Source organism: Squalius cephalus, assembly GCF_949319135.1.
Source record: "Squalius cephalus genome assembly, chromosome: 1".
Taxonomy (NCBI): Eukaryota; Metazoa; Chordata; class Actinopteri; order Cypriniformes; family Leuciscidae; genus Squalius; species Squalius cephalus.
In genome coordinates this window covers 22,719,485-22,732,924 of record NC_137122.1, presented here as the reverse complement: position 1 = coordinate 22,732,924, position 13,440 = coordinate 22,719,485, and the positions used below count along the sequence as shown (strand labels likewise).

The 13,440-nt window shown below is 39.2% G+C and overlaps 1 protein-coding gene across 1 annotated transcript in view; it reads right to left on the bottom strand.

The window, feature by feature from the left end:
* sphk1 (sphingosine kinase 1) overlaps positions 1-13,440 on the bottom strand; it is a 29,986-nt gene that overhangs the window by 6,177 nt on the left and 10,369 nt on the right. Inside the window, exons 2-4 of the mRNA XM_079894514.1 lie at positions 5,274-5,423; positions 2,475-2,569; positions 2,285-2,400 (exon numbers count right to left, since the gene is read on the bottom strand). Coding sequence (XP_079750640.1) covers positions 2,285-2,400; positions 2,475-2,569; positions 5,274-5,423 — 361 coding nt within the window. The remainder of the gene's footprint in view (positions 1-2,284; positions 2,401-2,474; positions 2,570-5,273; positions 5,424-13,440) is intronic.

Below are 13,440 nucleotides of genomic sequence, written 5' to 3'. Positions count from 1 at the left end.
ACGTCCATATTTTTTTACAGTCTATGGTCTGGACGTACGGACAACCTTAAGACGCAATATGCGTCATTTCCGATTCTTCTTCCTGTATCCAAAGACAATAACAACAGCAGCAGCACGCGGATAATGAATAGTTCGGGGCAGATAGCGATCGCCTTTGTTTGCGCTTTCCTCCTCGCTCCAAAAGTGTGGTGCTGTGCTGCGTCTCGCCATGTTTACCTCTACTTCTTGTTTACTTCCGGTATACTGCACGCGGGTTTTTGTATGCGCCGTCTCTACTCAAAAGACCAAGATTCCTTGCGAATAGAACATGCGCAGAACACAAATCAATGTTCCTTTTGATGGGGATATGCCGATACGCGTTTACATGACCAAATATTCGGGTTAGAAAAGGGGTACCCCAGGTATAATATCCGGGTTTTTAAAAACCGGGATATGAGCATATCCGGGTTTTTGCCGGTGTTTACATGGCCGTGCGCGACCGGGTTATTGCTAATATCCCGGTTTTGAACGGGTTATTGGCTGCATGTAAACGTAGTCATTGAGAGGTGAATCAGTCATTTCGCGTGTGAATCGTGTCCTGATGAATGTCTGCGGTCTGACTGATCTTCATGAATAGAAATGACTCTATTATAGTGAGTTTAGAGTCAGCGTTTGTCTCCAGAGCGAGTATTTAACCTATCACCTGCTTTATTCTCCTGAATCCAGCAAACATCAGCTCTGACTGGATGTAAGTCATTAGCGATTCATTATTGCTTTCGTTTGTTTCCCCTCTCTCAGCAGATCCGAACTTTTATTCTTTTGTTGAAAGAGATGATGAGTTTAAACCCTTAGAGACCCAGCTCTCTCGCATTGAAACACGGAAATGACTGGGATAATGACTCGTCTCTGTAATGAAGTGCTTGCGTTGCAAACTTTAAATTGAACAGCAGAACATCCTCCATGTGAACGAGCACAGCTCAGGGTGACTAGGCTATAATGGCGATTACTAATCCAAATGAAGCTCTGCATGAACACTGCACCTTATGGTGCGTACAAGTCATCTTGTAAAGATCGTATTTACGAGCTGAAAGCACATGAACGCCACCACAATGTCGTATACGAGTGGGAAGCTCGGGATTTTCTTTAAGCCCCGATCTTTACGAGTTGTCAGATAGAAACATCGGAATACCACACTTAAGGCTTTTTGCCTGCACAGAATATGATGGCATTATAATATAACAATGAAATAATGACAAGCTTAAAGATTCGAACAAACGTTCTTCCAGTAACATTAATAGAACGTTCGTTTAAAGTTATCTGGGCTGAGTTTGCCAAAAGCATCGTAAGCCAAGTTGATCGTAGAACAATAGCCACCACCACCAATGGTCTCTAAAATCAATTTAGGCTTACGATGCTTTTGGGAAACGCAGCCCTGGTCTTTAATTATGTTTTAAAACCTTCGCAAATATTTTTTTATTTTTACATCGTTCATGGAACATTTGTTTCTGAAACGTTTTAGTTGGACGTTTAGTTGTCTAAACCTTTTTAAATGTTACTACTTCATAGTACTTGTTTCAGAATGTACAGAGAAAAAACGCTTTTAAAACATTTAAATACTGGACTTTTTGAACATAGAAGAAGAAACAGCAAACCACAACCATCCAATCAATTCCCCACGGACAAAATCAAGCCCCGCCCTACATTTGTTCTTGTCCGAGAAGCCATAGATATGCGAGAAGCCGCTTCACTCGGATATACGTCACAATAGGGAAGAAAATACCAGCAAAACTTCCGTTTCATGCCGACATTAATATATAAATATTCTTCAACATTAAAATCTAATTCAATCTAATCTAATTATTCAAAATCTATTTATTAAATATAGGCTCGTTTTCAATCATTTTACCCTTGCTGCCATCTAAAGCTCTCATACATTTTTTTTTATCTATAGGCCCTATGTTTTTATATATTTATATTCTACATATTTTTTCTTTTCTTTTATATATCATACATGCAATCTATAATAATTTAATAACACTGTTACATGGAATCTTTAGCAAATCTCAAAATGGATATGCATTTTTTCATATTGTAAATTTTAAATGCAGCATTTTAAATGGCTGGTTTATGTTTTATTTATACACATTGGTATAGAATTTTAACATCGGCCATAACTTGTCTGTATTTAATAGATTTCAGATTGAATACAAAAGCTGAATGTGGTTTGTCCCTTCACATGTCAATCAGAGGGTTTGTGGGCGGGTCTTGGCTGAATGAATGAATCTGATTGGCTCTGAAAGCTCACCGTGTGTAGTGATGGATAGAAGCAGCCAGTGCGTTTCCCGAACCTCCAGGCAGGATTCCCAGAGGAGTCTGGATGGCCTTTTCCCAATCCTGCCTCTCCATTAGACCGTTCACCACCTAAAACACACACACACACACATGAGCTGGACGGCACACACACACATGCACACACACAAGCGTTCCTCACACACCTCAAACAGCAGCCCGTCTCCAGACAGAATCACTAAAGCGTCCCACTGCGTCAGGTCGGCGTTCCTCACCAGATCTCGAGCGTGATTCGGGCGCTCTGTATGGATCATACATCACATTTCAATCCCATGAGTCAGTTCATATACTTCAGTTAATGCACTTCATGAGCAGACTCTCTCTGCTACATTAAACACGTCTGCTAGACCTGATGCTCCAGCAGAGAGAGATCTGATAACATGCTTCACAAAGCAGTCTTATCTACTATCATTGAGATACGGGTAGAGCTTTTATTCATATTTTGAATTAACTATTATATTTTCTGTATAATAATTGTAAGTTTTAGTATTTATTAATTGTGTGTTTTTGCTATTTTTATGAAAAAATCTTTTAAGGAAAATATATATTTTAAATGGTTTTAGTTGACTATAATAACTAAAACAGTAACATTAGTTATTAGTTATAGTCTCAACAGTAATACCACGGTACTCTTTGATGTAAACACTATACTATTATGCTTTATATACATTATATATATATTTCGAAAATAACACTTTTATTGCATTAAATTGATCAAAGTTGCCAGTAAAAACATTTATAATGTTTCAAAAGATTTCTGTTTCAAATAAACGCTGTTCTTTTGAACTTTCAGTTCATCGAAGAATCCTGACAAATACATTTATCATGGTTTCCACAAAAATATTAATCAGCACAACTGTTTTCAACACTGATAATAATCATAAATGGAGTAATGATGCTGAAAATTCAGTTTTGATTACAGGAATAAATTACATGTTAACATAGAAAACAGCTATTTTAAATTAGATTAATATTTAACAATATTAATGTTTTACAGTATTTTTGATCAAATAAATGCAGCCTTGGTGAGCAGAAGAGACTTCGTTCAAAAACAGAAATACCTTATTGACTCCAATGATACATGTTTTTTTTTTTTTTTTTTATAAATTTGCCATTGTACATTTTGAATATCATTGGCTCTTATGGCAACTTGCTTGTGATGTTCCTCATTTGTAAGTTGATTTGGATTTAAGCATCTGTTAAATTAAAAAATGTAAATGATACAGTCATTATATACAGTAGCAATTGATTGATGCATTGAAAAATGCATGAAACTCCTCTAAAAGTATCACAGTGCAAGTAAGTCAGAAGCTTTAATCTTGTGAGTGTGTGTAACAGCAATGATGGAGTGTGTGAGAGTGTGTGAATAACAGCACTGATGGAGTGAGTGTGTGTGTGTGTGAGTGTGTGAGTGTGTCAGGCAGAAGTCTGTAAAAACCGTGTGTACTGACGTCTTTAAAACAACTTAAAACAACATTCCTTCTGATGTTCATTCATGTTTATTTGATGCTATAAATGAAGGAAGAGATGATCGGTTCTCGAGCAGCTTTAACTGAGGCTCTACAGCGATCTTGTCAGACACATTAAAGAGCCACAAAACGGTATTTATTGTTTAAATTTCTTTAAAAAATGACCAAATTTGAACGTTGAGACTTTGTTTCACATCAAAAGTACCCTGGTCTGTCCTGTCTGTCAGCGCGTTGTCAGTGTCCTCTCTCCTCCGCGACGTATAGGCCTATTTCACTGCGTGAGAACATGGTGTGTGGTGGTGTGAGAGCCGGACATAGCAACAGTAACTAAAGGGGGCGGGTCTTAGCGAACGGTCAATTAAGAATCTTTGGAAATGGAATGGAAAGATTCTGTGGATGTTAAAGATTCTTCATGGAACCACTGATAGACCATCAGCGCTGCGCTCGTTGTGTCTTTTGTCTTCCGGTCTGTATTTTCACAGCGATGATTTTTACATTTTTTTATGTGTTTATTAATGAATGGCTCGTTTTAAAATCTTCCCGGTCGACTGACATTTGTTAAGTCATCTGCTTTAAACATTACAGTCCTCATGATAACTTTCGTTAACTTTACATTAAGTAAATCCACTTCAAAAGCTAATTACTCCTGGACAGCAATGCCATTGAAATGTACAGAGCGACCACAAAAACGGAAGTTTAAAGACAATATTCTAAAGATGGCGGCGCCCTCGTTTTTCTGGCGCATAAGGTCTATAAAGAACCTTCATTATATCACTATATAAGCTGGAGCACAAAGGGCACAGAGAGAGTAAATCATGCACAACTAACACACAAACACACACTGGACATTTGACTGATGGGTGTATAAATAGATCCATCAACACACACACACACACACACACACACACACACGATCAGCCGCAGCATCACTCAAACAGCGCTCTCTCTCTCTCTCTCTCTCTCTCTCTCTCTCTCTCTCTCTCTCTCAGAGGTAACTCTGAGTTCACAGTTTGACAGTGAAGCTCTTCATCTCTTGTCATTCCTGCTGCTGTGTTTTTCACTCATATGTGACTAATAGTGTGTTTTATGTATAAGGCAACAAACTCTATATACAGGAGCTTGTGTTTGAGTCTATAGACTCTAAAGATGGAGCCCCTAAACAGATCAACCGCTGTCATGGGGAGAAGGTTTTAAACTTTTAACTTGAAAAGCACTTCTGGTTTGATACCGACATTGACAGAACCAGAAGTTTGAGACAGTTCACCCAAAACGATCATTCCCTAATCATTTACTCAAATCGTGGAGTAAAAAAAAAAAGCAAGTGACAAACTGTCATACATCATGAGGATGAGCTGAAACTCCCTGCTGGCTGCAGATCATCTAATGTCATTCATCTACAAGAATGAATCAGTCTCAGAGAAATCTTCTCACACTCGTGTGTGTGTGTGTGTGTGTGTGTGTGTGTGTGTGACACACCTGTGATGACAAGTGTGTGTGGTATATCTGCCTCAGTGAGCATCCGCTGAACGTGGCCGTTATAGAGAGCCATCGCTTGGCCCCGCCCACTCTGAGGATTGACCAATACCATCACGCCACACGGGCAGCGGACCTCAGAGAACAACACACCTGAGAGAGAGAGAGAGAGAGAGAGAGAGAGAGAGAGAGAGAGAGAGAGAGAGAGAGAGAGAGAGATGTAAAGAGTCTGGCAAACACATTTACATGCAGAATAAAAAAATAAATCACTGATCTGTTCTGCACTTGAATGCAGAAATTACTCCTGAACTCACAGTGGAATTAAATTAAATTAAATTAAATTAAATTAAATTAAATTAAATTAAATTAAATTAAATTAAATTGTTAAATCAAATTGTTAAATTAAATTATAAATAAAATCAAATTAATTTTAAAGTAAAATTCAAATTCGATTATAAAGTAAAACAAAAATGTTTTATAAAGTAAAACAAAATAAAATAAAGCAATCATACAATAAATCGAAAAAGACAATAATATTTAAAATAAGTAAATAAAAAATAAATAAAAATAAATGTAACCATAGCAAATATTATATATATATATATATATATATATATATATATATATATATATATATTATATTATATTATATTATATAATATAAAATACCTATATAATAATAAAATAAAATATTTTTTTTTTTTACCATATTGAGTTCTAGAGGAAAAAATAATTGTATAAATAAATATAAAAACGCAAATTTGATGTATTTTTAAATTTTACATTTTTTATTTAGGCTACATTTTTCTTTTCACGCATTACAGTGATTTCTCTATCATATTGTCCAGCTAACTAATTTCCTCTTCCTCTCGGTCTGGTTGTTTTGACATCAGCAGGTTTTAATTGGCAGTTGAGAACATGATTTAACTGTGTGTGACACACACCGTGAGAGTAAAGCGCGTGCCGCCTAAGGCAGGATCACACGCCAACAGAGCCAGATAAACACTCACTAAACACACACACACACACAGATTCAGGATTGTATTGATCATTCCTATGAGTCTGACAGCTTGTCTGTTACAGGAGGATCGCTCTGGGTTTCTCTTGGGACATTGTTACCCAGCCGGTTCTGCTTGACAGACCTGTTTCCCGGGAGCGATTTAGATGCAGGACATTTTATTATTTTTAATTATATTTTATTATTCTTGGCTGTGTCTGAACCTGCCCCTTATACCCTAAACAGGGCACCATTAGAGGGAACAGCCATTTGTAGTGGTGTCCGAAACCATAGTGGACGATATCGAGTGCACTCATTCAATCCCACAATGCACTGCAATAACGAGTGTACATCCGATGTATACTCAACAGCTAGAGAATACCCATAATGCACTGTGAGACTTGAATGAATTCCCGCATCTGACCAGAAGATGGCGCCTACAACTGAATCATCCATTCATTTTCCACACCGCTGGTCCAATGTGGGTGCAGCGTAATATCATACAGGTGTAAATTAATTTTTACTTGATTTGTTCAATTTGGTTAATTAGGGTTATAGATTGTTTCCATAACAGAGTTCGAGATAAAAAAATGATCTTACTACTAGCTGCCAGTTTTCTAAGTTGGAAATGATTATTAAACAGCACAAACTATGCAAAAGCGGCGCACTCAGTGTCTGAATACACTCACTCGTTTCCATTCACTCCTTCAGGTGAACTGTATTAGTGGAATAATGAAGGGAATAGGGAGTGAGGGCAACAGGGGGCGATTCGAACACTTCAGTGAATCCTGACAGTTTCGACGGCATCAGGGTGAGATAGAGCTATTACAGGAGGAAGAAACACAGCGAGACGACAAACCCTCAGAAAGAAAGAGCTCAACTGCCACAAAAGGGTTGAGTGTCTCAAACAGGTTGTGGTTCTTTAGTTTCACTGGAGCACAAATGATTCATGATCAGGTTTGGTTGCCGCTCATCTATCCGGGTAAAGGAATATGTGAGGCATTTCCTTTCATTTTGAGATGATTTATTCATACTAACGCTGCCTTGATTACTTGAATGCAGGGATCACTCCTGAACTCACAGTGGGAAAAAAAATGAATTGAATTAAATTATAAATAAAAACAAATTAATTTTAAATCAAATCAATTATAAATCGTCTAAAAAACAAAACAAAAAAAACATAGCAGATAATAAAATAAATAAATAAACAATTATAAAATAAACAGAAAAATTAAATAATATTATTTATAAAATAAGTAAATAATAAATTTAACCATAGCAAACATTAAATAAAATAGAAAATAAAATACAATGAAATCATAGCAACCTATGCAATAATAAAATAAAATAAAAAACAACTAAATGTAATCATAGCAAATATGAAATGATAAAATAAAATGTAACAATAAAATGAAACAAAATAAATAAAACACAATAGAACACAATACATTAAAACTGTAGCAAAACTGCGCCTCCTTTCATTTTGAGCTGATTTATTCATTCTAGCGCTGCCTCATAATTCATCCAAACTCAGCTGAATGAATCAGTGACAATACATCAATAACATAAAATAAACCATTCATTTCTTACATTTAATTTAATAGAATTAAACTGAATTTTTTAATGGAACGTTCTTTGATTCTAATGTTATTAAGAATTGTTGCATTTGTATTAAATTATTTAAAAATAAATAAAAATGAATAAAATAAATACATTCTAAAATGTAGCTAAAAAAATAAAAGAGTGTTGTCAAATCGATTAATCGCACCTAACTTAAAAGTTTGTGTTCATGTAATATATGTGTATATATGTATATAAGATCCTGAAAGTCTTCTGTTTTGGAGGATTTTGCCACATTTACAGGGGTTTAAAACACTCTTCTTCACACTACTGTGGTTAAATCCCTATAACGCCTGACTTGTTGCATTAGTAAACGATCTCTCCTCTTCCTGTGGGCCGAGTCTTCATCAGCGGGAGGTTGTTGAACCCGAGCCGCATCCGTAACCCAGAATCCTGTAATGAGCTCCTGCGGGTCAGAGAAACCTGGCGAACAACAGCTCTCTGTCACACACACACACACACCCGCTGCGCTCCTTCATATCAGTCAGTGATTAACATTCACTCAGCAACTTCACACACACATAATTAGCACTCGAGTCTCTGACTGAAACTAAAGCGGTTCAGCATCACATCTCAGCTCAGATAACCAGCAGAGACTTTCATGATGAGAACGGCCCTGTTCAAACGCCAGAGAGATCCCTACACTCAGCTCATTCATAAATGTTCATAATGAAGACATCACTAGCGTGAACTCAATCAAAAATCATGGGTGTTTTGGGGGTTAAATGTGATTTATCTGAGGGCTTTGCTACGGATGTGAACTGTCTGGAAACTTGCATAAAGTTTTTAAGTTTAAACTGAAGTAATGGTTTGACAACCAAAACCAAAGGACAAAAAAGAGCATGTTTGCGATTCTACAAATAGACTTCTATTTTTACTGCTAGAGAGAGAGAGAGAGCGGTGTGTGTGTGTGTGTGTGTGTGTGTGTGTGTGTGTGTGAGAGAGAGAGAGAGAGAGAGAGAGAGAAAGTGTGAGAGAGTGTTTGAGAGTGTGTGTCTGTGTGTGGGTGTGTGAGTGTGTGTGCGTGTGTGTGTGTTTGTTTCATTTCTTACGCTGGTAAAGCTCTCTCAGAATCACAGCTGCTGAACTGTGAACATATGGTGAGATACGAAGGTGTGTGTGTGTGTGCGTGTGAGTGTGTGATTACACACCTCTGTTGTGATGTGTAATGTGTTGAAACTATTCAAACACAAAGCCACAAGCATTCAGAAACTCTCTGAATCTCACTAAACCTGTCAGGAACACGTCCAGGTCATATTTCAGCACAAACACAAACCAACACGAGCAACACGAAGACTGTATTCAGAAGCGGTCACATTTGTTCGCATTGCAACATTATTTTCATGACAGTGAAACACTACTTGATCAGAAGTCTAGATATACAGTAAATGAACTCAGTCTAATCTTCCCTGTTATACAGTGAGATGATAAAGCGTTTAGTCACACTGTAAAAACAGCTTCCTCCACTGTGTGTGTAACATGTTCTTAGCGTGTTCTTGCGTGTCTTTGTGTGATGAATCTCATTGTGTGACAGCTGTTCTTCATTCATCATTCACGGGCTTAAACGACTTTCTTTAGAGAGAACGAGTGCCAGAGTTATAGAAAAATGAAGCAAGAAGGCCATTCTTTGTGTTCAAGTCTTGCTGACCTTTTTGTAAAAGATGGAGGAGGTGAAACATCCTTCATAAATCATCAACTGAAAACTCCAAGGCATTTATCATGAATTACTGCCTTCTGAGAACTGCATAATGCAGGAGAGCTTGAACACTGCTGAGTGTTGGAGATTTCGGCACATCATTATCACTGATGCTTGACTGACACTCACAATTAAAGCCTCAGGATCAGAGACATGGAGACCTCAGCTCGTTAATCCAATCAGGATTTCAATATTAATTATGTGGGAAATAATTACGCATGTGATGCATGCCATGCTTGTGTGAGTTATGTGTGTGTGTGTTATGTGTGTGTTATGTGTGTGTGAGAGAGAGAGTGTGTGTGTGTGTGTGTGTGTGTGTGTGTGTGTGTGTGTGTGTGTGTGTGTGTGTGTGTGTGTGTGTGAGTGAGTGAGTGAGTGAGTGAGTGAGTGTGTGTGTGTGTGTGTGTGTGTGTGTGTGTGTGTGTGTGTGTGTGTGTGTGTTGAATGCATCAAGCTGCATCAAATCAATGTGTCAGCAAAAAGCACCATAAAACACTAAAAAAGTCCTTATGACTGATATAAATTACAATAAAATAAAAATTAATTAAAACAATTAAATAAAATAATTATATATAAATACATTTGAAAAATGTAAATACAAAAATAAATAAAACATTTTTAAAATGTTTAAAATTTTTGGCAGTGACAGTATACAACACAACACAATACACACACACACACACACACACACACACACACACACACATTCTGTTAGTGTGATTTTACCGCATTTAATCTGTTTTAAACACTCACTATATCACATAACATTCCTGCATTACAGCAGTGGATTGGGGACACACAGTGAACGGATGGATGGAGTGTGTTCTGGCTGAGGGGCTCATGGGTATCTGATCAGAAGCGGCCTGACAGCATCATGCCACACAGCCTAAAGGTCAAGGGGTCAAAGGGCACAGAGATGAAACACAAGAAGACCCTTCAGGCTTTCACAGCAGAAGATATAGATCCACACACACAAAGTGCACGTGTGCCTGTGGGAATACCATGAGAGTCAGGCTTCAGTATTCACCATCAGTAGATGAGCGCTCTCTCTCTATCTCTCTCTCTATCGCTACAGAAACTGCATCTAATTCAACATACGATCAGTGAGTTCAGCGCTAATGAAACTCTCCTGAGCTCTGCATGACTGTAAATCATTAGAGGCTCCATCTGATTTCCTTCTGAAATTACTGAATGAGAAAAGCCTTGGAAAGTCCATGGATGTGATATTTAAATGGCATGGAACATTTCAGTTGGTTCATATGTTATGGGTCTATGTACTAATTATTTTACACACAAATAACAGAATATACAGTTCTGCTCATGGATGTCTACCGTAGGCTAATTTTATATTGTTACATGAGGTTTCTGTTTTACTTGTGTTAGTTTTTGTTTCCTTTGTTCCTGGTCATTAGTTGTCATGGTTTCTAGAATGTTCTCATTTGTTGCCATAGCGACTCTTTGTTTAATTGATTTGATCCACCTGCTCCTTGTTTAGCTCTTGTGTTACTGTGTGTTTATAGCCCTCAGTTTGAGTCATTCTTTGTCCGTTCTCGTCGCTGCATAGTTTGGTTGTGTTTAACCCCTTGAGGAGCACACACTAAAGTTTTCTTTAGATCTTGCTCATTTTGTCCATTACCCAAACAAAAGCCTCTGCATATGTTTTATGGACATTTCGAGAATATGTGAACTGGGTGCTATTTCAATGTGGATCCCTCCAGCATCCGCAGTCCACCCAGCGCACTCCTCTGAACCCACCATGAGTCTGAGTCCATCGCAGACACAGACCCCGAGCCTGAAGCCATGTCCATCCTGAAGTCAATACCCGCTGTTAAGTCTGACCAGGTGTGTGAGTCGGCTCCAATGTCCATCCCAGAGGGATTGTTAGTGGAGCTGGATGATGAAGAGTTATGTCCTACCCATCCGCCAGTCTCAGAAATCTGTATTCCCCTGCCTGGATTAATGGATTCTCAGATTTCCTCCTGTTCCCAAGCCCTTCCTCCTTTACTTGTTCCAGGGGTGCGTTTCCCAAAAGCATCGTTGGCCAACTATGGTCGCAAGTTCCCATTGAACTCCATTGGTAACAACAGAACTTGCGACCATAGTTGGCTTTGGGAAACGCACCTCTGCTCGTCTCTGCCGGTCCCACCCAACTTTCAAGTCTCATAGTCTCCGTCGGTCCCATTCGACTTCCTAGTCTCCGTCAGTCCCGCCCAGCTCCAGTTCAGCTCATCTCCACCCATCAGGCTTCCAAGTCTCCTTGTCTCTGCCAGTCCCTCCCGGCTTCCAAGTCTCTGCTTCATCTCTGGTTTCTCCTGGCTCCAAGCCTCTTTCGTCGCCCAACCCCAAATATCCTTTGTCGCCGATGGACCGCCCAGCCTCCCACTCCCTCCTCCTCTATCGACTCCATCCAGTTCCTCGGCCATATCTTTGCCTCCAGCTGCTCGGATCCACCTTGGGATTCTCGGTCGTCAGCTCCCCCTTGGTGTGAGGATTTGCTTGCTCCGTCTTGGGCCTCCGAACCCATTACTCCACCTTGGCCAATTGACCAGTGGGCTCCCTTGGCTCCACCTGAGGCCATCGTCCTTCCAGTTCCACCGGGATCCCTCGTTCCTCCAGCTCTGCCTGGGTCAGTCATCACTCTAGCTCTCCAATGGCCTCAGTCGTCTGACACCCTCCTGGCTCCACCTCGGCTGTTCATCACCACAGCTCTGCCTTGGCCTCTTTGTCCTCTGATGTTGCTAGGTCTTTCTAGCTAAGCTAGCTAGGTCTTTCTGTCCGCTAGGTCATTGGACTCTGCCTGGGCTTCAGGCATTCCTCTCTCGGCTTCACCTCTGTTAGGTCGGCTCATGACTTCACCCTGGCTCTTCCCTCTTCGGCTCTGTCGTGGGTCATCCTCCTCCTGGCCTTGATCAGGGTTACCCCATGGTCTCTTCCTCTGCCTACTCACCCATGGACCAGTATTTTTGTTTAGCCCCCCTTCCCACCACCAGAGTTTTGGCATCCCTCCCTCCCACTTCAGTGATGTATTGGCATACGGTGCCTACTGTGGAAGGGTGTAAATGTTTTACCTGTGTTAGTTCTTGTTTCCTTTGTTCCTTTTTGATGTTTCCTTTGTTCCTGTTTGTTTCCTGTTTGTTCCTCTTTGATCTTTTTGATGTTAGTAACCTTGCAAACTTGGGCAAATCCATTTTTTTTTCATTCGTTGTATCGACCTGCTACCTCATTAACAGACTGTTTCCACACAGACAATTACAAAAACTCCAGGAAGTTGCATAAAATCATCCATTTAGATATAATATTTCCAGTTTAGTGTGTGATATGGATCAGACAGTTAGTGAATACTGTGAGTGGAGGATGGAAAATTGACTTTTTTGATGCAAAGTGGACCTACGATGATTAAATAATGCACCATATGACCGCTTTAAAATGATCCAATACTCCCACCCACTGATTACTGTAAACTTCTAGCACAATAATACAGAAAACAGCACAAGCCAAACCCTCCCTCAACGAAAACAGATCATCATCATTTTTGCTTTAAGCATCGTGAAAGATTCTCACGAGAGTGTCTCGGGGCATGTCAGCTTTCAGAAAGAAGAATGAATCACGTTTCACCATTATTTTCTGGTTCATAATACAGAACAGGACATTTTCACATGTGACAGTTCTGTGCCATACAGCAGAGGCTCATTTAAAATACATGTATTCTGTTAAATAGTGTATTATCGTCTGCTCGGGATCACACATGCTGAAACAAACTCATCAATTAAACATGTGAATGCAGAGTGACTGATCCAGTGAGTAGTAATGCCACGCTGTGCCCGCAGCACATACGCTGAACATGCCACTATCTGAGA